Below are 24,983 nucleotides of genomic sequence, written 5' to 3'. Positions count from 1 at the left end.
GTTGTCACGGGTGACGAAACCTGGGCATACCACTTTACACCGGAGACCAAGCAACAATTACACCAGTGGCGGCATCTTTCTTCATCAAAGCCACGGAAATAAACTCAAACGGGCAATTCAGAACCGGAAAAGAGGAATGTTGAGCAAGGGCGTACACATTCTCCATGACAACGCTCGCCCACACATCGCTCGGCAAACCGTTGCTCTCCTGCAACAGTTTCAGTGGAACATAATCACCCACCCACCCTCCCACCCACCCTATAGTCCTGACCTGGCGCCCAGTGACTATCACCTGTTCCCTAAGTTAAAATAACATTTGGCCGGAAAGCGATTCAGCTCCGACGACGAAGTGAAAGAAGAGATTCATAACTTTCTGAACAGCATGGCGGCGAGCTGGTATGACATGGGCGTACAAAAACTGCCACAGTGTCTACAAAAATGCATCGACAGAAATGGTGATAATCTCGAAAATAGCTAAATGTTCAAGCTGTAAACTGATATAAACCATTTGTAGAAATAAACAGGTCTATGTACTTATAAAAAAATAGGAGCCCTTACTTTTGGGATTACCATCGTAAATAACGGCGACTGGTTGCAGTCATTTCGGGAAACATTTCAATACCAATTTTTCTCTCTGAGTGAAAGACATCAATGTATGGTTATTTTAATTAATACCGTAGTCAGAAATAAGAATACGAAAAAATTATTTCCATACCAAAAACTCTATCCTGCCGTTTGTTTCCCAACGTGGAGAGGAGTGAGAGATACATGGTTATTCGGGGTTTCAGAATACGACTGCACAAAAGCTACGTCGTTCAGGAAACGGGCACAGATCAGTGGGTGGAGCGTACCGTGAAGTTCGTAGCTCACATTGCAGGTGCTCAGTATGAGCACCGCATGTTAGGCGGCATACGTCAGTAGGTGCGTGCAAGTCGTAGAGGCGAATTGTCTGTGAAGGCGCGGCAGCACCCCGCATTGCAGATCTGTTCATTGCGTTGCCTGTCTGCAGGCGCGAAGTCTTTCGACGCGGCAATAAGGAGAAGAGGGTTAGCATTGAAACTTGAAGACTGCGCAACTTACAGTTTCATTCTGTAACTGTAGGAATTCTGAAAACCAGTTTCCTTTACGAATGGAATATTGATACAAGCCATGTCTGGAAAGTTTCAGTGAATGGTCGCCAAAAATAGAGGAAAGAAAAGTTACAAGAGCACTTTCAATGGACATTAGATACAAGGTGCATTCAAGTTCTAAGGCCTCCGATTTTTTTTCTAATTAACTACTCACCCGAAATCGATGAAACTTCTCGACGTAATCGCCCTGCAGACGTACACATTTTTCACAACGCTGACGCCATGATTCCAAGGCAGCGGCGAAGGCTTCTTTAGGAGTCTGTTTTGACCACTGGAAAATCGCTGAGGCAATAGCAGCACGGCTGGTGAATGTGCGGCCACGGAGAGTGTCTTTCATTGTTGGAAAAAGTCAAAAGTCACTAGGAGCCAGGTCAGGTGAGTAGGGAGCATGAGGAATCACTTCAAAGTTGTTATCACGAAGAAACTGCTGCGTAACGTTAGCTCGATGTGCGGGTGTGTTGTCTTGGTGAAACAGCACACGCGCAGCCCTTCCCGGACGTTTTTGTTGCAGTGCAGGAAGGAATTTGTTCTTCAAAACATTTTCGTAGGATGCACCTGTTACCGTAGTGCCCTTTGGAACGCAATGGGTAATGATTACGCCCTCGCTGTCCCAGAACATGGACACCATCATTTTTTGAGCACTGGCAGATACCCAAAATTTTGTTGGTGGCAATGAATCTGTGTGCTTCCATTGAGCTGACTGGCGCTTTGTTTCTGGATTGAAAAATGGCACCCACGTCTCATCCATTGTCACAACCGACGAAAAGAAAGTCCCATTCATGCTGTCGTTGCTTGTCAACATTGCTTGGCAACATGCCACACGGGCAGCCGTGTGGTCGTCCGTCAGCATTCGTGGCACCCACCTGGATGACACTTTTCGCATCTTCAGGTCGTTATGCAGGATTGTGTGCACAGAGCCCACAGAAATGCCAACTCTGGAGGCGATTTGTTCAACAGTCATTCGGCGATCCCCCAAAACAATTTTCTCCACTTTCTCGATCATGTCGTCAGACCGGCTTGTGCGAGCCCGAGGTCGTTTCGGTTTGTTGTCACACGATGTTCTGCCTTCATTAAACTGTCGGACCCACGAACGCACTTTCGACACATCCATAACTCCATCACCACATGTCTCCTTCAACTGTCGATGAATTGCAATTGGTTTCACATCACGCAAATTCAGAAAACGAATGATTGTACGCTGTTCAAGTAAGGAAAACGTCGACATTTTAAGTATTTAAAACAGTTCTCATTCTCGCCGCTGGCGGTAAAATTCCATCTGCCGTACGGTGATGCCATCTCTGGGACATATTAACAATGAATGCGGCCTCATTTTAAAATAATGCACATGTTTCTATCTCTTTCCAGTCCGGAGAAAAAAAATCGGAGGCCTTAGAACTTGAATGCACCTCGTAAAACACATTTCTGACATCGGTTTAAAGCTGTTGGAAAATGACAAGAAACTATCTTTATGGAATCGCTCGAACCACCATGGTCACGCGTTGTAAGATATGAACAACGTCTGGGAATATTCGTGAGCAATAGTACTTAGTGTCTTTGATTATCTTCAATTCTTCTCCTTGCATTCTCAAGGACAGCCACTGACCATTCACAAGCATCCGTCGCGGTTGTATCATTGTGAAATGGAACGCAGAACGGAGCAACGTGTTAACATGAAGTTTTGCTTCAAATTAGGAAAAACGACGAAAGAGACTCACGGAATGTTAGTGCAAGTGTACGGTGCTGGGTCGGTGAATAAGAAGTGGGTGTCTGAGTGGTTTAGAGACGCAAAGGACGGTGTCGAGGACGGGAAACGTGGACGACTGCGACGGATGCTTGCGGATGCTCAGCGGCTGTCTTTGACAGTGTAAGCACTATTGTTCACGGACGTTTACGGGTATCCAGCGACGCGCAACCATAGTGCTTTGAGCGATTCCACAGGAAGCGTTTGCTGATAGTTTCCATCGGCTTCACAACCGATGTCAGAAGTGTGTTGTACCTAATCGTGATTACTTGCAAGGTCAGAAACGGTATTTTGTTTTTAAATCTTGTTTCCCTTATTTTCTGAGACTACTCACCGATTTTTCAGAGATACTTTGTGTATAGCAATAACATGCAGAAAATCCCCACTGGCTCTCTGATAATCTGTCATGGGTATAAAACACGCAATGGACTAACAGTGAACGATAGGCGGTTCTAATTACGTGCAAAATAAACAAACAAAAAAATACCAAACGAGGTGGCGCAGTGGTTAGCACACTGGATTCTCATTCGAGAGGTCGACGGTTCAAACCCGCGTCCAGCCATTGTGATTTAAGTTTTCCGTGATTTTCCTAAATCGCCTGAAGCAAATGCCGGCATGCTTCCTTTGAAAGTGCACGGTCGACTTCCTTACCTAATGCGATGGGGTCAATGACCTCGCTGTTTCGTCCCCTCCCCCCAAATCAACCAACCAACCGACCAAATAAAACGAACAAACTTAAAGGGCTGCTGATAACTGTGCACTATGAGGCTCCCTTATAGCTTGGATACAAAAAACAGAGCCGGCCAGGGTGGCCGCGCGGTTCTAGGCGCTACAATCTGGAACCGCGCGACCGCTACTGTCGCAGGTTCGAATCCTACCTCAGGCATGGATGTGTGTGATGTCCTTAGGTTAGTTGGGTTTAAGTAGTTCTAAGCTCTATGGGACTGGTGACCTCAGAAGTTAAGTCCCATAGTGCTCAAGAGCCATCTGAACAAAAAACAGCGCTCAGTGTCGTCTGGGACAGTGCGCGTCTGCAATAGCATCTCCGCATGGATGCCGGCCTCAGAAAAATTTAGTCCGCAGGGGATAATCGGGAAGTGAGCCCCAGCCGAAAGAGCGGGGTGATGGGAATGTAGAAAATTTATATATATTGAGGAAACTGATTCTATAATACGGTTTTTGATGTCTGTACTGTGAGAGAAAGAGACTTTTTGATCGATTCCACGAAAGCTTTATAATAGGGTAATAATTAGTTTTCTTTGCTTTAATTGCGCGCGAGCTGCTGCCTCCACACTACAATAACAATTTAGTATCCAACACGGAACTTTCCTCCTCTTCTTAATTAGCGAAGATTCAGGAAAGATTCACTCTTTAATGTTACCTTTTGTAGTCTACGATGCACATATATATTTTGTAATAATTCTGTGAACATGACATTGTTGAACAAACAGCTTGAAAGCATTTTCAGAGCTTGTCATTTCTTTGCAGCCCCTTGATTATAATGAATACTTTTGTAAAGTGAGTTTTCTAGATTTGCCAATAGACCTTTTAAAGGAATCAGTATTAACTCAATTTGCCACGTCATCATCCATTTCTCAATGTTTGTCACCCATTAGATAAAGACTTACAACTGCAATTTAAAATGCACAAACATTAAGTGGACTCATTGCACACCGAGTTCACGTTTAGTTAGTTTGCCGCCCAGTAAAAGGGACGCGCCTTGTTAGTAGCTGCCAATAGCTACAGCGGAAATTTCCGGAGAGCATTTGTTCGAGCGTTGTTCATTGCCGCAGGTCAGCCAAAAGAGAAAAAGAAATTATATTTCATGTTTCAAAAAGCACTCCGTCTTCAGGCCACAAGCGGCCCATCGGGACCATCCAACCGCCGTGTCATCCTCGGTTGAGGATGCGGATAGGAGGGGCGTGTGGTCAGCACACCGCTCTCCCGGTCGTTAGGATGGTTTTCTCATGTTTCAAGGGACAGAGAATTTCGTATGACCAGAAGTCGGCTAAGGTTTTGTCAAATTTCATATCAGAGAAATAAGGAAGTATCAAACAGAGTGTTACGGTTCTTGAAGTGAGCTCAGGTAGAATCTCGTTTTCTTTATTAGGCGACTCAGCGCACTCTCTTGGAAAAGACACAGTCAGATCAACTTCTGTTTCGAGTCATTACTTGCAATAGATGCAACTTCTCAAATAACTTTCACACAATCGAAGCAAAGCAACTGCCAATTCGAAATCTTTCTTTCTTTTAGTGTTCAACCCCGAGGCTGGTTTGCAGCATACCGCCATTCCTCTCTTCTGTCTGTCTTCCTCTTCACTTCCACGGACGTGTTACATCCATCATCATTCATGATCTGTTGCATGGTATGATATCTTTGGTTGCTCCCACCGATTCATTCCCTCAATAGCTCCTCCTGCTATTGTTCCAATGATGTTATTCTGTCTGAGGACGTGCCCTACAAGTTTGTTTCTTCTTATTTGGATGTGACTCCACAGGGATCTTGTTTCCTGTACTCTTCTAAGCACCCCTCTTCATTTGTTACTTTGTCTCTACAGTTGACCTCATCTTCCTTCTATAGCACCACATCTCCAGGGCCTCTAGTCGTCTTCCCTCTTCTCTTCCCATTGTCCAAGTGTCACATCCACGTAGGGCCACACCCCAAACGAAAGCTTTCATGACACGTTTCCTTATTTTCAGACTGATGTTCTTGCTGGTGAGCGAATTCCTCCTCAGATTAAATGTAATTTTGGCCTGCTGTATTCTGCTCACAATTTCTTTCAGGCTGATTTTGCTTCCCAGATAAGCAAATTCCTCTATCACTTCCAGCTCCTCTCTTCCAATTCTCATTCTCAGAGGTTCATATTCTGCTTCTGTACTGCATACCATCACTTTACTCTTTGTCTTGCTTATTCTCACTTCTTACTGATGGCGTAGAATCCTTTAAGTTGTTCTGAGGACTTCCTCTAGATCTTCTCTTGTCTCCGTGCCTACAGCAATATCATCTACATAACCAGTATGTCTATCTTCTGCCCAATAATTTTGATCCACACGTCAGTAGCTTATCGAACTTGGTGTATAGCTTCCTGGATGTAAGCGTTGAATATAAGAGAAGAGGGAGCACATCCTTGTCTTACACTTTTTCTAATATTTGCTTCTTGTTACTGGTGACAGTTTCTAATAAGTAGGAACTGACAGTAAAACTAGCAATTTTTTAAAATCTTTCAAAATACGAGGGTCACTCCAAAAGAAATGCACACTATTTTTGTAAAAATACAGTTTTCATTCTGCATGTGTGAAAGTTTTACAGTGTCTAGATACATCCTTCCCGCTTATTTTGAAACTTAGTTCAACCTGTTCCCGTGAGTGGCGCCGTCACAGCACGTCTTCAAGATGGCTGCTACACTTGACGTTCGTCAGAAGCAACGTGCTGTCTTAGAATTCCTGTGCTGTGAAAACGAGACAGTGGGAAACATCCACAAGAGGTTGAAAATGGTGTATGGAGATGCTGCTGTCGATCGCAGTACAGGTAGTCGGCGGGCAAGCAGGTTACGTGATGAAAGCAGGCACAGCAATATTGAGGATTGTCCTCGCAGCGGCAGGCCTCGTACTGCACACACTCCACACAACGTGCAGAGAGTTATCGAATTGGTGACTGCTGACAGACGCATCACAGTGAACGAATTGTCACGCTACTTTGGGATAGGGGAAGGAAGTGTTTGCAGAATGCTGAAAGTGTTGGCGTTAAAAAAGGTTTGTGCCAGGTGGGTTCCCAGGATGTTGACAGTGGCTCACAAAGAAACAAGAAAAACGGTAGGCAGCGAACTTTTGGAACAGTACGAGAATAGTGGAGATGAATTTCTTGGAAGAATGGTGACAGGTGATGAAACATGGCTCCATCATTTTTCACCAGAGACGAAGAGGCAATCAATGGAGTGGCAGTATGCAAATTCACCCAACAAAAAAAATTCAAAACCACACCTTCTGCTGGAAAAGTTATGGCTACGGTGTTTTTCGATTCCGAAGGATTTTTGCTTGTGGACATGATGCCAAGTGGAGCCCCATAAATTCTGATGCATATGTGACGAGAATGAAGAAACTTCAAGCTTAACTGAGTCATGTTCGACCACATCGGCAAAAGCAGGATGTTTTCTCTGTTGCACGACAATGCACGGCCACATGTGAGTCAAAAAACCATGGAAGCGATCACAAAACTCGGATGGACAACACTGAAACACCCACCTTACAGTCCTGGCCTGGCTCCATGTGACTATCATCTCGTTGGGAAACTGAAAGACTCTCTACGTGGAACAAGGTTTGAAGATGATTACTCTCTTGTGCACGGTGGCAAACAGTGGCTCCAACAGGGTGGTCGAGAATTTTACCGTGCGGGTGTACAGGCGCTGGTTCCAATATGGAGTAAGGCAGTTGAGAGGGATGGAAATTATGTGGAGAAATGAAAATATTGTACTTAAAGGATGTATCCACACACTGTAAAACTTTCAAAAGTGTAGAATAAAAGATGGATTAAAAAAAATAGTGTGCCTTTCTTTTGGAATGGCCCTCGTAAATTCCTCTATCACTTCCAGTTCTCTCTTCCAATTCTCATTCTCAGACGTTCATATTCTGCTTTTGTACTGGATACCATCACTTTACTCTTTGTCTTGTTTATTCTCATTCCTTACTGATTGCATAAAATCTTTTCAATTGTTCTGAGGACTTCCTATAGATCTTCTTTTGTCTCCGTGACTACAGCAATATCATCTGCATAACTAGCAGGTGTATCTTCTGCCCATTAATTTTGATCGCCTCTTCAGTAGTTTCTCGAACTTGGTCTATAGTTTCCAGGATGTAAGTGTTGAATATAAGAGGAGACAGAGCATATCCTTCTCTTACACCTTCTTTAATATTTGCTTTTTGTTGCTGGTGACAGTTCCTAATACGTTGGAACTGTCAGTAAAAGTAACAGCTTTTTAAAATCTTTCAAAACAGAAAAAAGAAAACAAAGAGAAATTGTTGGCTCCCAGTTTCTCTCTTACACGTTCTTTCCCTACCAATGTTACCAACACTAGCCGGCCGGTGTGGCCGTGCGGTTCTAGGCCCGCCTCGGGCATGGATGTGTGTGATGTCCTTAGGTTAGTTAGGTTTAAGTAGTTCTTAGTTCTAGGGGACTGATGACCACAGATGTTAAGTCCCATAGTGCTCAGAGCCATTTGAACCGACACTACCGGTAATGGCAACATTTTCTGCGCCATCTGTGTACTGTACTACAACTATGGAACAGAGTTTTGGTAGAGCGCAACTCTAATAACATTAGATTTTTATAGGACAGATGTGGGAGTGTTGTGTACGTGCCGTCACGGGCTGAGGACTCACCCACAGTGCACTCGCAGTGGGCGTCCAGGAAGACGAGCACCTTGCCCACGGCGGCCTCGGCGCCCAGCATCCTGGCGCGCACCAGGCCCACGCGCCGCCCCGTGCGGATGACGCGCGTCGGCACCTCCAGCGAAGCCACGTGCCTCTCCAGGGGCTCTCCCAGGAACGCTGCAACACGCCATACCGAGCACCCTGCAGGCAGCTGGCAAAAGCTCTCAGTACAAGTTGCAGCTAAACGTTTTGTTTCAACTATAGTTCAATTCTTTTATCTTGGCGGTTCGCGCATGCCCGCCCAGACGCGGGAGATTGCTGCGTTGCCAGTTGCACGCGCCAAGAGAAGCAGCGCCATAGTATAGTTCCTAAACTTATGTTTAGGGTGGAGCGCGCAGCTTATGAAGTAAAGCCACCACGGCCGCATTAACCCTTTCGCTGTTACAGAGACGTGCTCCCCGCATTCCGCGATGTGCGCGATTTTGTCATCATTGCACTGCTCGCCTGTGCAGACACATGCTGTTTCGACTGCTTTGACACACTTTATCATTCGATTTCACAAAAAACTATTTGGCCCAAAAATTTGATTTTTACACATCTTCTTGACTGATACCTTCCCCACATAAATGACTTAATTTTGTTTCGATGTTCAACGCAGTTATTGTGCAGCATTAGATATACTAAACCATTGAACGAAATTTTTAAGAGTTTGCAAAGTCCGTAGCGTATACTTTCCGTATGGTCGGTTTTAGTTGCCACTAGAAATTTCAAAAAATTACGTTCAAACGAATAAAATTCGTGAAGTAAGACACGTCGATATTGCTTTTAAATAAAGAAAATATGAAGCAACATACAAGGTTTGAACTCAGAACCTTTTGTTTAGCAGTCATACACTTTAACCGTTACACTAACGCAGCTCGTCATTGAATAGGTCTCCCAGAGGACTTTAAAATATCACGCAAAATACCAACAAGCACTGATGGTACGACTATGAATTACTCACGTTTCGTCGAAGTACAATAGGAAACAAACTATTACTGCTGTTCTTAATTGCGAAAAAGCGGTTAGTGAGAATGATACAAACACCTTTCCTTGCTATCGCCTGACTTAGGAGGATTATTGCTTGTTTGGTTTAATTAGTTAATCGAATATGAAGCAATTGGTAGAAAGAATGCTTTTTCCAAACTTTCTATAACAGAAAGTCTGCTATCAAGACATTGCTTCTGTTCAATTACTTTACTTATGACTGAACGTTTCTAAAACTGAAGACACTCGTCCATGCTCTGCACTGCATTCGAGCTCTGGCAACGTCGTTCTCTGTTCATTGGCTGACTGTGTTTTGTGACGTCAGATGCGCAGAACGAACCTAAACTCGGCCGCCATCGTAAATGTCGCGCACTTTAGCCACCCTGTCTCAAACTGAGGTTTCGATAAACCTGACATATTGACATTTCGGTATTAGATATAAGATTACGTTCCAGACAAAATCAACTTTATCTTTGTACAGGGCATTTCACAATTCTTGTTACACACTTCAGGAGGTTGTTGAAGAGACTCAATAGATTAAGTTTTACATAGGAATTGTCCCCAGAAACGTCACCCATTGATGCTACAAAGCGTCTAAGTTATAGGCGCCGTCGTTTGTAAATGTATGGATATACCGGGTGATCAAAAAGTCAGTATAAATTTGAAAACTGAATAAATCACGGAATAATGTAGATAGAGAGGTACAAATTGACACACATGCTTGGAATGACATGGGGTTTTATTAGAACCGAAAATAAGTTCACAAAATGTCCGACAGATGGCGCTGGACAGCAAAACGTCAGTGACTGCGCATGACAATCGTGTATAAAGGGAGCTGTAATGAGAGAGAGAATCAGATGCGCCAGCAGTCGTAGCATGTTGACGTTACCTGAAAAGGCGCTTTTAGTCAAGCTGTATTATCAGAATGGGGAATGTGCTAGTTCAGCGTTACGATCCTATCGCCATAGGAAGGGGATTCGAACGGGTAAAGGTCCATTGACAAATGCAGCTGTGGCTAGAATGATTTCGAAGTTCGAAGCCACGTGTTGTTTAGACGATAGAGTCCGTAGTGGCCGACCGAGCACAAGGCGTAATGCTGCTGAGACAGTAGCGGGTTCGTCTATACACGGGGCAGTCAGCGCTCGTGCAGTCGCACGTCGCACCGGCATTCCATACACTACTGTTTAGTTGGCACTTAGGCGTACCCTCTGATGCTATCCGTACAAAATCCATCGGCATCATGAACTGTTACCTGGCGATTTAGTGAAGCGGAGGCCATTTGCGGTGTGGGCGTTTCAAAAGATGGTGGAAGATGACAACTGATTGAGTAACGTATTGTGGACCGACGAAGCTCATTTCACGCTCCGAGGGTCTGTCAACGCCCACAATTGCAGAATTTTGGCTACCGAAAATCCTAGAACTGTTGTGGAAACTCCATTGCACGACGACAAAGTCACGGTATGGGTTGGATTTACCACATCTACCGTAATCGGGCCTTTTTTCTTCGAGGAAATGAGTGATTCTGGTTTTGTAACTGCCACCGTGACGGGTGAGAGAGACGCCGTTATGTTACAGAATCGCATCATCCCCCAGCCTGGCTGATAAACACCTGCTGGAACGTACGACGTTTATGCAGGATGGCGCTCCACCCCATATTGCTAAACGCTTGAAAGATCTCTTGCTCGCGTCGTTTGGTGATGATCGTGTGCTTGGCTTCCCAGGTCCCCAGACCTCAGTCCGTGCGAATATTGGCTTTGGGGTTACCTGAAGTAACAAGTGTATCGTGGGAGGAGGAGGATATTGGTGTTTAACGTCCCGTCGACAACGAGGTCATTAGAGACGGAGCGCAAGCTCGGGTGAGGGAATGATGGGGAAGGAAATCGGCCGTGCCCTTTCAAAGGAACCATCCCGGCATTTGCCTGAAGCGATTTTAGGGAAATCACGGAAAACCTAAATCAGGATGGCCGGAGACGGGATTGAACCGTCGTCCTCCCGAATGCGAGTCCAGTGTGCTAACCACTGCGCCACCTCGCTCGGTAAGTGTATCGTGATCGACCGACATCTCTAGGGATGCTGAAAGACAACATCCGACGCCAATGCCTTACCATAACTCCGGACATGCTTTACAGTGCTGTTCACAACATTATTCCTCGACGACAGCAATTGTTGATGAATGATGTTGGACATATTGAGCATTTCCTGTATAGATCATCATCTTTGCTTTGTCTTACTTTGTTATGCTAATTATTGCTATTCCGATCAGATGAAGCGCCATCTGTCGCACATTTTGTGAACTTTGTTTGTTTTTGGTTCTAATAAAACCCCATGCCATTCCAAGCATGTGTGTCAATTTTTACCTCTCTATCTACATTATTTCATGGTTTATTAAGTTTTCAAATTTATACTGACTTTTTTATCAACCGGTACAGGGTGATTCCGTGCTGATGTTGATGTTACTACAAGGTGTAAAACTTTGCTTCCGCCGTTTTCGCCCCAACATTTGAAGCTGTAATAAAACAAATCGGCTACACATGTACCATTCAAAGCATTTTCCATCGCTGGCCACTACTTTCTCCCATCTTTCGGCAGTGTACGAATCCTGCGTCGAAAAAAATTGTTCATCTTTTGAAGCGATCCACGAATCGATCCAATTTGTGACTTCTTCATGAGATCGGAAGTGTTGATCAGCCAGGCCATGCGCCATTGATGTAAACAGGTGATAGTCAGAGGGAGCAATGTCTGGAAAATACGGCGGGTGTGGTAGGACTTCCTATTTTAACGTTTCCAAGTACGGTTGGTTGGTTGGTTTTGGGGAAAGAGACCAAACAACGAGGTCATCGATCTCATCGGATTAGGGAAGGACAGGGAAGGAAGTCGGCCGTGCCCTTTCAGAGGAACCATCCCGGCATTTGCCTGGAGCGATTTAGGGAAATCACGGAAAATCTAAATCAGGATGGCCGGACGCGAGATTGAACCGTCGTCCTCCCGAATGCGAGTCTAGTGTGCTAACCACTGCGCCACCTCGCTCGGTGTTTCCAGGTACGTTTTGACCTCTTTTGCAACGTGGGGTCGAGCCTTGTGGTGCTGCAAAATCACTTTATCGTGCCTCTCCCTGTACTGCGGCCGTTTGTCTTTTAATGCTCTGCTCAGACGCTTTAATTGCGTTCCTTAACGAGCACCTGTGATTGTTTCACATGGTTTTAACACCTCATAGTACACGACGCCGAGCTGGTCCCACCAAATGCAGGGCATTGTCTTGGAGCCGTGAATATTCGGTTTGGCCGTCGACGTGGAAGCATGGCCGAGACATCCCCATGATTTTTTGCGTTTAGGGTTCTCGTAATGAAGCCATTCTTCGTCCCCGGGACACAATGCGATGCAGAAGTCCCTTCCGTTTTTGCCTCTGAAGCAACTGTTCACCAACACACAAACGCCGTTCAACGTCTCATGGTTTCAGCTCACACGGGACCCAAGTTCGTTCCTTCTGAATTATGTCCATAGCCTTGAGACGTTTTGAAATGGCTTGCTGTGTCACTCCCACTAATCGTGCCAAGAAATTACAAAATATAATTTCCCCACTGTGCTGATGACGTATGTCCAAGGGCACTTGCTCTTGTAAGAAGGCAGCCAGAATGGCCATTCACAGAGTAATAGTTTTCTAAAGTTTTTTCAAGATTAGTTTTCTTTTCGTTTGGTTTTGTAAAACATTTTATTAGTATTTGCATGATGAAGTGACGTAAATGCATCTGTGAATAATGACAGTTTTAGCCGAAATGATCTCTAAATATTGTTTTGTTTCACTGGTAATTTTGAACAACCAATCAGAGTTAAGCATTTCCCGCGCATTTCAGGTAGCAATAGGCTGTGAGAGGAGCAGCATTCACGTAGTTGCTGGCTAGCTATCGGACGTGCAGGTCATGTTGGACGTGTGCGCCTACATTATGAGTAAAATGAAGAAGTTATTGGTTTCTCGCGTCCGGATTGTATTGCCGTGAAAACAGTTGCATTTACGGACAGATTGTGAAAATTTGAGCTTTGTGAAGTGATTTGTTAGAGAGATAAACGCGTGTGAACTTTTGGCCATTGTAAAATTCCGCGTGGCATGTTTCATAACCGTCTATGGAATATTTGGCGAGCAATTTTTATTAGAAATCCACTGAAAAAGGACCAAATGTGAAACTCGTATATTGTAGCAGAGTAATGACTGTAAATTGCGAATAATTCGGGTCGGGCTTAAGTACATTCCTGGCTGCCTTTTGTGTGTACTGGGTTGTCTGAAGTGTGAGCTGAGGACAGTGGTATTATTCGTTAATTAAATACGGGCTGATGGCAAGTGTTTAATTTTGAACCTAAAGAAATAAAAGAACACGTTGCAGAATTTTGTCGTTTTTCTAAAGAGATGAAGCAATCGCCCTCCACCCGAAATTTGTTACATTACGCCGGCCTTGGGTGGCCGAGCGGTTCTAGGCGCTAGAGTCTTGAACCGCGCGGCCGCTACGGTCGCAGGTTCGAATCCTACCTCGGGCATGGATGTGTGTGATGTCTTTGGGTTGGTTAGGTTTAAGTAGTTCTAAGTTCTAGGGGACTGATGACCTCAGCAGTTAAGTCCCGTAGTGGTAGCAGGCGTTGGTCTCCACTGACCAGAACCCACCAGCGCCACAGACTGCAACGGATACGAGAACCTCACTGATGTGCTGAGTGACAAAATGTAGTGTTTTCGGTCTAGACTCGCTTCAACTTATCCCGCAGTGATGGCTGTGCACACGTTCGTTGCCGCCGTGCTGAATGCAATCGGGCAGACTGTATTCTGCGGTGGCATAGCGGACAAATGCCAAGTGTGATGTTTTCGGGCGCCATTATACATGCTACCTCGCCCCCCTACGTCTTGAGGGAAATTTGAACAACTAACGCTACGTTCAAACAAACTTAGGGCCTGAAACCGGTCGTCGTGTAATTCATTGCAAGACATTTCTATTGGGCACCTGCCAGTCATCTTCAGGTGAGCCATCGCTGACTGTCCAAGACTTGCCCGTTATGGCGCGCTGCGAGTGTTTCACGCGTGCGTCAGAATTGAAGTAGACCGACAGACCACACTTCTCGGCGGCGGCGCCCTCGCTGGTGCAACAGCGGAACTCAGCTGTCCTCTGTGTTACCGCTGGCCGCTGCCGTAGGCACACTCTATTGTCTTCGATTGGAACAATTCGTGAAGATAATGGGATTCCACGCACTGTCTATTTATTTATTTACACGTCAAGTTCCGAAGGACCAAATTCAGGAGCAAATCGCCAAAGTCATGGAACGTGTCAGTACATGAATTTACAACATAAAAGTAATAACAGATAAAAATGAATGTTTATGAACCCGAAATAAGTTTAAATAAACGCAATCAACAATACAATAAGAATCAGCTTAATTTTTCATGAAACTCCTCGACAGAATAGATGGAGTGACTCATGAGGAAACTCTTCAGTTTCGATTTGAAAGCGCGTGGATTACGGCTGAGATTTTTGAATTCGAGTGGTAGCTTATTGAAAATGGATGCAGCAGTATTCTGCACACCTTTCTGCACAAGAGTTGAGGAAGTCCGATCCAAAGGAACGTTTGATTTCTGCCGAGTATTAACCGACTGAAAGTTGCTTATTCTTGGGAATAAGCTAATATTGTTAACAAGAAATGACAATAAGGAAAATATATATGTCAAAAAGCCCAGACTCGTGAACAGAAGTCGACGAGAGGTTCGTGAACTTACACCACTTATTGCCCGAACCGCCCGTTTCTGAGCCAAAAATATCCTTTTAGAATGGGAAGAGTTATCCCAAAATATAATGCCATACGACACAAGCGAATGAAAATAAGCAAAGTAGACTAATTTTCTTGTAGAATTATCACTCACTTCTGATACCGATCGAATAGTAAAAATGGCAGTATTAACTCTTTGAACAAGATCCCGAACGTGGGCTTTCCACGACAGCTTACTATCTACCTGAACACCTAGAAATTTGAACTGTTCAGTTTCACTAATCATATGCCCATTCTGTGAAATTAAAACGTCAGGTTTTGTTGAATTGTGTGTTAGAAACTGTAAAAAGTGAGTCTTACTGTGACTTAGCTTTAGTTTATTTTCTGCAAGCCATGAACTGAGGTCATGTACTGCACTATTTGAAACCGAGCCAATGTCGCACACAGCATCCTTTACTACCAATATAGTGTCATCAGCAATCAGAAATATTTTAGTCACCCGTAATACTAGAGGGCATTTATGTAAATAAGAAACAGGAGTGGCCCCAACACTGATCCCTGGGGCACCCCCCACTTGACAGTACCCCACTCAGACCCCACATCACAGCCCTTGTCAACATTGTGAATAATGACGTTTTGCTGCCTGTTGCTAAATTAAGAGGTGAACCAATTGTGAGCTACTCCCCGTATTCCGTAATGGCCCAATTTCTGGAGCAATATTTTGTGATCAACACAGCCAAATGCCTTAGCTAAACAAAAAAATATGCCAAGCGTTCGAAACCTTTTGTTTAGCACATCCAGTACCTCACAGAGAAAAGAGAATATAGCATCTTTAGTTGTTAAACGACTCCTAAAGCTGAACTGTACATTTGATAGCAAATGGTGTGATAAAAAATGGTCAATAACCTTACATACACAGTCTTTTCGATAACGTTTGCAAACACTGATGGCATAGAAATATGACTAAAATTATCTACATTATCCCCTTCTCCCTTTTTTATACAGCTTACCACTGAGAACTTTAATCGCTCAGGAAACTGACCATTCCTGAAGGAAAAATTACGAATATGGCTAAATACAGGGCTAACATGTGCAGCGCAGTACTTTAATATTCTGCTAGACACTCCATCATAACCATGAGAGCCCTTAGTCTTTAGTGATTTAATTACTGACTCAATCTCCCTCTTGTCTGTATCACAGAGAAGTATTTCCGACATCAATCTCGGAAAGGCATTTGCCAAGAAAGTTACATGATTCCCTGCAGAAACTAAATTTTTATTTAATTCACCTGCAATGCTCAGAAAATGATTGTTAAATACTGTACATATATTTGATTTATCAGTAACAAATATTTTTACCATGAACTGACCTTATATCGTCGACCTTATGCTGCTGACCAGACACTTCCTTTACAACTGACCATATGGTTTTAATTTTATCCTGTGAATTAGCTATTCCGAGAGCCGCTATTATGGTTCATAGCACAGACCACATGCATGGTGAAAGAACGCTGCTCTGAGCATCAACGTTGCACTTGCCTTTTAGCAACCGAGCAAATCTTCTACTGTCGAACACTGATTTCCACTGGATGTTCAATGGAATATGACAGAACTGTGATTCTGATGACAGCGATATCTTTTTGGGACTCCATCGTTAAGGAGTCCATGGAAGAACGCCTCGTGGAAAATCTGATGAGCCTTGATAGCGGCTATCAGTTGGGCAGTGCTTGGAGCCCCATCATCTCCACGACTGGTTCTACTCGAAGACGCCAGATTGCGCCAACGGCCGCGGCGAGCGGTAACGTAGGAATACTGGCAGCGCGCAATAAAGGGTGGAACGGAGCGAGTCTTCGGCGATGACACCGCCTTCCTTGCCCTTGTCCCCACCCTGCAGCGCTCCCAACACCTTCTCCAGTCCCATCTTGACCGGTTCACCGCTTGGTGCAACCAGTGGTTGCTCAAGGTCAATCCCTCCAAAACCCAGACGATCATTGTAGGCAAAATCACCCTTTCCTTCCGCCTCCTTGATTTCTATCTCACCATCTATGGCCATCCTATCACCCTCACCCCCACCCTTAAGTACCTTGGCGTCAACCTCGACCGTCGCCTCTCCTGGACCCCCCAACTCTGGACAATCCAAGCCAAGGCACGCTCACAACTCCGTCTCCTCAAGCTCCTTTCTGGCTGTACGTGGGGTCTGGACCCCTCCACCATCCTCCACACCTATAAAACCCTCATCCACCCTATCCTTTGTTACGCCCATCCGGCCTGGATCTCTGCCCCCCCCCCCCTACCTTTTATAAATCCCTTCAAATCCTTGAACGCCATGCTCTCCACCTTGCCTATCGCATCTGTCTCCTCTCCCCCACACGGATCCTGTACGACCTCATTCCGTTCCCCCACCTCCTCCTTTTCCTTGAAAGGATACGGATCCTGTACACCTCCTGTAAACTCGATCCTCCTCACCCGCTTGTCTCGCCCATCCTCTCCCACCCCCGCCCACTGCCGCGCCTGTATTCCCACGTCCCACCCGGTCTCCATCTCTCCACCCTCCTTACCCTCTCCCAAGGTGGCTTCCGCCAGCTCCCCCTCCCTGATGATGTCCTCCTCCCCTCCATCTACCCCTCATATCAACTTTGATCCTCCCCCCCACTTCCTGTGTCTTTTCCTTTAGGCACCCTCTCTCCCTTCTCTCTCCTTTTGCCCCATCCCCCTTCCTCCACCCCTCTTCCCCAGGCTTCCCCTCCCCCTTCCTCCCTTCCCCCTATCTCCCCTGCCCGTGGCATCTCTGCTCTCTACTCTCCCCTCTCCCTCTCCCCCCCTCCCTCCACCTCTCTTGGCAGGTTCCCGGACTCGTACCCGCTCAGAGAACGTTCGCGCGTTGGAGATAACGCCGTCGTTTGTGCTTCAGTGGTTCAGTGTTATTCGTTTGCGCACCTACGTTCGCGAGTGACAATTTTCGTCTATGTATATGTCTAAGTGTCTGAACAAATTTCATCTTGGACTCTACGCCCGTGAACGGCTCCATATATTTTAAAAAGTGCTTGTCTCCGTTTATATGTCCACCATGTTTTTCTCTAATTGTCTTCCTTTGTCTCTTTTGTGTTTCTCTATGGCCAAAGAGCGGCGTAGTATGCTGCTGCTGGCCTGCCTGTAAACAGGTTTAAAAATAACAATAAAGGAAAAAAAAAAGAGCGAGTCTTCGTCAGTCTTCGATTACTCACTTGAAGATGACTGGCAGGCGCCCAGTTGAAATATCGTGCACTGAAGTAAACGACGACCGGCTGCAAGCCCGAAATTTATTTGAGCATATAAATCGCAGTGAAAATTTTAAAGTTCGCGGCTATTGCTACATCAGGCATTATACTCCCACTTTTTACACTATGAATACTATTACCTACCTTCTGTTAGTAAAGATAAGATTCCACTTTAGAACAGAGTGGAATTCAGAGGATTTCCTGTAGTCTCTGTGACAAATTACATGTAGGTCCATCAGGTAGAGCTATAACTACTAGACTGACTGAGCGTGAAAGGAGCTGGATACTGGAAAAGAAAGATTCCACCGTGACTTAACATGCTCTGAATGAATGTCATTCATATGACGCGAGATGTGTGTTCTCCATAGAGGAACTAAAGGCAGAAAATTAACGTTACTCGAACTTCTAGGAATTAATAAACATCAATCAAAAAATCCTGACTTGATCCATAATGACCAAACACAATTTCACTACTCATCCTTACTAAAGTAGCAGCAGCCAGTTGTTATTTCTCTCATCATTAGAAAAGAAGATTGTTGTAACTGTTCCACACACACACTCCATAGACTACTTCTCCCCCTTCACCCTCATCTTTTTCGAGCTGTTCATCGTACTCAGCAATTTGTCAGTATGACATTGTAGCCTGTGCCATTACTCACTTGTACAACATATTTGGCTTATACATTCATACAGCTTTAACATTTGAATATGCTGTAATACACGATTTACACAGAAGCGCCAAAGAAAGTGGTATAGGCATGCGTATTCAAATAGAGAGATACACTACGAGATCAAATGTATACGGCAACCTGGCTGAAAATGACTTACAAGTTCGTGGCACCCTCGATCGGTAATGCTGGAATTCAGTATTGCGTTGGCCCACCCTTAATCTTGATGTCAGCTTCCACTCTCGCAGGCATACGTTCAGTCAGGTGCTGGAAAGCTTCTTGGGGAGTGCTGCACTGAGGAGAGGTATCGATGTCGGTCGGTGATGCCTGGTACGAAGTAGGCGTTCCAAAAGATGCCAAAAGTGTTCTGTAGGATTCAGGTCGGGACTCTGTGCAGGCCAGTCCAACACAGGCATGTTATTGCCGTGTAAGTACTCCGCCACAGGCCGAGCATTATGAACAGGTGCTCGATCGTGTTTAAAGATGCAATCGCCATCCCCAAATTGCTCTTCAACAGTGGGAAGCAAGAAAGTGCTTCAATGTTGGCATGTGCTGTGATAGTGTCACGCAAAAAAACGAGGGGTACAAGCCCCCTCCATGAAAAATATGAGCTCACCGTAACATCCCAGACTCCGAATATCACTGTTGGCACTACACACACTGGCAGATGACTTTAACCGGGCATTCGCCATACCCACACCCTGACATCGGATCGCCACATTGTGTACCATGATTCATCACTCCACACAACGTTTTTCTACTGTTCAATCCTCCAGTATTTACGCTGCTTATTCCTAAGCAAGGCGTCGTTTGGCATTTAGCGGCGTGATGTGTCGCTTATGAGCAACTCGCCAGGTTAGCCGAACGCGCTAACCCGCTGCTTCCTGGACTCGGGTAGGCGGGCCGGTCCCGGATCGGCGGATTAATGACGAGGGCCGGTGTTCCGGCCAGCCTGGATGTGGTTTTTGGGCGGTTTTCCACATCCCCCTAGGTGAATACCGGGCTGGTCCCCACGTACCGCCTCAGTTACACGGCTCGCAGACATCTGAACACTTTCGCACTATTCCATGGAATACACTAGTCGCAGACTGTTGGGGTGCACTAATTGCTTCCCGGGGGTACGGGGTGGCGGCAGGAAGGGCATCCGGCCACACTTTAAATAACATTGCCACATCCGCTTAACCATGCCGACCATGCGTATCCGCGGAAACACCTCAAGAAAAATCGGTAGAATCCTGGGGAAACACAACTTGAAATGTGTATTCCGACCCCGTGAAAAAACCTTGACTCTACTGGGTTCAGTGAAAGATGAACTAGGCCTTCGAAAACCAGGCGTTTATCAAATTCCTTGTCAGTGCGGAAAATCGTACATTGGGGAGACAGTCCGCACTGTAGAAGAGAGGTGCCGCGAACGCAAGCGCCATACCGAATTACGCCAGGCCACTTTGGTATAAGGACTGGCCATACTATGGACTATGAAAAAACAAAAATACTCTGTCAATCCTCCTACTTCTGGGGCTGCGTTACTAAAGAGGCCATCGAAATCCGGCTACAGGACGATCTAATTAATAAAGACAGCGGCCTTCAACTTAGGCTTGGAACCCTGCACTCAGCCTGGAGACAAAGATGCGGTCCTAGAGATCGAGGACCGCCCCCGACGGCGGCAGCAGGGAGATAGCAGACCCCAGTTCAGACCCAGGCACCGCTTCCCCCACCACCTCCAGTAGCCGCCGCGCCGGCCGCACCGAAGACACCATGAGAGGAACGGTGGAGGGGGTAACGGCTAGTATATATAGGGCACCGAGAGGAACAGCACAGCATTCACGCACGCGACTCGACGCGGCACGCACGCCACGCACGCACGCACGCACGCACGCACTCACTCCGCTACTCAACTCGCTGCGGCTCACTTCGTTAACGCCACTAGCCCAACGCCATGTTGGGACGCGGAAAGGGAGGCAAGCTTGCTGCTGTGGCCAAGCTTCTGCTCACGCTGGCAGGAGATGGCCGTGGCAACAACAAGCAGAAGAGAGGCCGACCGCAGCACAAGATGCAGTGCTACCGCTGCCAGGAGATCTGACACGTCGCCAGGACGTGCAAGGACGCAGTCGCGTGTCTGAAATGTGCCAAGGCGCATGACACGCGCGACTGCGACAAACCACCGCACGTCGCGCCTACGTGCGTCAACTGCAGCGGCGCGCACGCTGCAAACGCTCGCAGCTGCGCGTACTTGAAGCAGCGGACATCGACCGCCAAGAAAGCGGTACTTGGAGAAGAGGCAGCCGTCCCGCCACCCCCTCCCAAAGGGGGAAACGGGGAGGCCGCAATCCCGCCCAGCGCCACCACCGACGACGCCGTGGCCGCCCTCAAAGCCGCGATGGCGGCAGAGAGAGCGGCAATGCAGAAGGAGGTCGTCGGTCTCCACCGGCAGCTGCAAGAGTTGCGGGAAGAACTCAGGACGCTGCAAAAGAAGACACCCGCCCCCGATGCCACCCCCACGGTGGTACAACAAGCTGAAGTGGATGTGTCTACACAAACGGACGTCCCCACGGAACCTGTAGCAATACAGGAAACCGGGGAGACGCTCATGGACGTGGTGCAGCCTGTCCCGCCGCCACCTCCAGATGGGGAGAACAAGACGCAGCAGGACAAACAAGATCAAGAGGGAGGAGGGATGCACTCTGAAGTCATACCTTTCCCGAACCTGCCAAAAAAATGGCTCAAATGGCTCTGAGCACTATGGGACTTAACATCTATGGTCATCAGTCCCCTAGAACTTAGAACTACTTAAACCTAACTAACCTAAGAACAATACACAACACCCAGTCATCACGAGGCAGAGAAAATCCCTGACCCCGCCGGGAATCGAACCCGGGAACCCGGGCGCGGGAAGCGAGAACGCTACCGCACGACCACGAGCTGCGGACTCCCGAATCTGCCAGCGATGCTCAAGAAGATCGCAACCATGGTGTGAGATGGGCGGTACGACGTCCACAGAAACCCTTACGTTTTCACGCAAGCGGAAGGGAAACAGCAGCCACCACTTCCACACCGGCCGTTCGAGCTTCGTGGCGGATATCTGGCAATTACGCTCGAATTCGTCACGAAGAAGGAACTTCAAACAATCAACTCGAACCCAGTCTTCACGCCGCGCGACTGGGGCTTGATCTTGGAGGTTGCGGTCGCGCGGCAGAGGCGAGAGGTGCGAGGTGGAGAGAGGATGCTCTCACCTGAGCTGGAGTCCGCACTGAATAACATCACGCGTGAGGGGAAGAAGAACTATCTGCCAGCATGCATGCATGCTAGCAGCCAAGATTTATTACCTAAACCACGCAAGGACCATCCACAACGAGAGGCAACGTTATTCCAACCCGTAAGGATCTTGGAGGAACAGCTATCCACAGCTTAGACTCCGAAACCTCGGGCCAAGGACTAGGCCCGTATCTTCAGCGTCAGCATTCGTCAGGAACCACCTGAAGATGGCAGCGGTCGGATACCCGAGAACTGTTCAAACTGGAAATACCCCGGGAAAATTTCAGATCGCATACTCGTTGTCTTGCCGACCGCACCGCCGTGTTCTGCCTGTTTAGATACCTCTGTATTTGAGTACACACCAGCTTCTTTGGCGCTTCAGTGTTAACATCCGGCGGAAAATTTTGGCGCCAGTACAACTTCCACGGAAAATTAGGTACTTTGGAGGGGAGGATTAGTGGGAACGCTGGACTCACCCCTGTCGCTGGCGTCGTCAACCAGCAGGATCTCGCGGAGCAGGCTCCTCGGGGAGCGCAGCAGAGCGCTGTGGACCGTCCGCAGCAGAGTGGACCACGCCTCGTTGTGGAAGACGATCACCACAGAGGCCGCCGGCAGCTCCGACAGCGACACGTTGGAGCCCGAGCCGTACAGCCGCTGGCACCTGCGGCACGCCGCATCTGCTGCAGCTCTCTGGTATGGACAACCTCTTCTGAGGTGGTTTACAATATTGGAGTCTGTTGTCAGTTGACATTTACTCCACAAGTTTAAAGGTAAAATTGGCTGGGATAAAAAAGGGTTTGCTAAAACTTGTCTGAGCTCGACAGGATAAAATACAAAGAGTGCTAGAAAACTAGCGGCGAGAGGAAGAGGAATGTTTGTTCTTCTTCTGCTTAACTCTCGGAATAGCAGCGATTATACGCTGCCAGTCATAATAGGTAAAAATAGGGAAGCGGTTTATAAGGTCCAAGTCCCTCTTAGGAATGACGGCGGTCAGATTGGCAATTGCCCATCCGAAATCATAAGGCTTATGGGGTAGAGGTGGTTTAGGAACATTGGAGGCGGTAGAAGGGTACGGGGTATTGTGATGCGCGAACGTCTTGTTACGCAATGGTTTTGCGACCATCTTCAGCAGTTCAGGCGCAGTGATCTCTGTCTCTGCAGGCGGCGTGTGGACTACCTCTTCTGTGTCCAGGTCTTGGATGGGCGCAGCTGTTGTGACTTCTTCTCCCAGCAGCGGTAATCCCGCCTTGTCCGCGGAAGGGCAGGCGGGCATTTCGATGCCTTTGGTCACGTCATCTCGTATTACTGGTGGAGATGATTCGGAATCTTGCTTCTGCTGGGCCTCCTCCTTCGAGGAGGGGGCAGACATCTTTGTTGCCACCTCCATGGGCACCCCCACAGCGCCCTGCGTTACCGCAGGAGCCGGGGGAGCGTCCGTCTGCGTGGCGATGGTGGCAGTCGTAACTTCTCGCCCCTTGCGAGACTTACAGGCCAGCAACTCGCGAAGTTGTGCGAGCTGGAGGCGTACGTCGTCCACCTCGGGCCGAAGTGCAGCCCTCTCCCCTGCCATGGCAGATCTGAGAGCAGCAACTGCGTTGGCGACAGTATCGTCGATCTTGTGAATGCTGTTGGGATGCAGCAGCACAGCCCTCCACCCGCGCCAGCACAGCCCTCCACCCGCGCCAGCACCGGCAAAAGTGCCAGTGGCGTGATGCGCGGGCAGAGAATTTGCCGCTTCTTGATTCCTTGTCACCTCTTCTTGAGCAGTGGTTCGCCGTCGGTGGGTGTTCCGTTCCCTCCCGCGGCCACGGCTCTTAAGATAACTGCAGCCACGGTGGTTGGCGGCGTGGGAACCGCCGCAATTACAACATGTAGCAGCGGCTTCCCTGGGCTGCTTACAGTCGCGAGTGAGGTGCGGCTTTGCACACTTCAAACACGCGACTACGCCTGTGCAATCCGCGGCGAAGTGCCCCAACTTCTGACAGCGGAAGCACTGTAAAGGTTTCTTCCTCTTCTGCTTGCTGTCCAGTCCAAGCGCTTGGCCCAGGAGGCTGACGATTGCGGCAGCTTGTTCTCCTCGTATTCCATGGCGTCCAGACATGTTGGCGTGGCGAGCGAGAATGCCGTAATGCACGCCGCACCGGCGCCACGTCTACATCTACGTCTACATCTACATCTACATTTATACTCTGCAAGCCACCCAACGGTGTGTGGCGGAGGGCACTTTACGTGCCACTGTCATTACCTCCCTTTTCTGTTCCAGTCGCGTATGGTTTGCGGGAAGAACGACTTTCTGAAAGCTTCCGTGCGCGCTCGCATCTCTCTAATTTTACATTCGTGATCTCCTCGGGAGGTATAAGTAGGGGGAAACAATATATTCGATACCTCATCCAGAAACGCAACCTCTCGAAACCTGGCGAGCAAGCTACACCGCGATGCAGAGCGCCTCTCTTGCAGAGTCTGCCACTTGAGTTTGCTAAACATCTCCGTAAAGCTATCACGCTTACCAAATAACCCTGTGACGAAACGCGCCGCTCTTCTTTGGATCTTCTCCATCTCCTCCGTCAACCCGATCTGGTACGGATCCCACACTGATGAGCAATACTCAAGTATTGGTCGAACGAGTTTTTTGTAACCCACCTCCTTTGTTGATGGACTACATCTTCTAAGGACTCTCCCAATGAATCTCAACCTGGCACCCGCCTTACCAACAATTAATTTTATATGATCATTCCACTTCAAATCGTTCCGCACGCATACTCCCAGATATTTTACAGAAATAACTGCTACCAGTGTTTGTTCCG

The 24,983-nt window shown here is 47.3% G+C and overlaps 1 protein-coding gene across 1 annotated transcript in view; it reads right to left on the bottom strand.

Annotated features, from left to right (window-relative positions):
• The window catches only part of LOC124595059 (polypeptide N-acetylgalactosaminyltransferase 1-like), a 323,552-nt gene that overhangs the window by 102,656 nt on the left and 195,913 nt on the right, over nt 1–24,983 (bottom strand). Inside the window, exons 5-6 of the mRNA XM_047133626.1 lie at nt 22,656–22,840; nt 8,248–8,415 (exon numbers count right to left, since the gene is read on the bottom strand). Coding sequence (XP_046989582.1) covers nt 8,248–8,415; nt 22,656–22,840 — 353 coding nt within the window. The remainder of the gene's footprint in view (nt 1–8,247; nt 8,416–22,655; nt 22,841–24,983) is intronic.

Source organism: Schistocerca americana, chromosome 2, assembly GCF_021461395.2.
Source record: "Schistocerca americana isolate TAMUIC-IGC-003095 chromosome 2, iqSchAmer2.1, whole genome shotgun sequence".
In the NCBI taxonomy this organism is placed as follows: Eukaryota; Metazoa; Arthropoda; class Insecta; order Orthoptera; family Acrididae; genus Schistocerca; species Schistocerca americana.
This window is presented reverse-complemented; position numbering and strand designations above follow the sequence as displayed.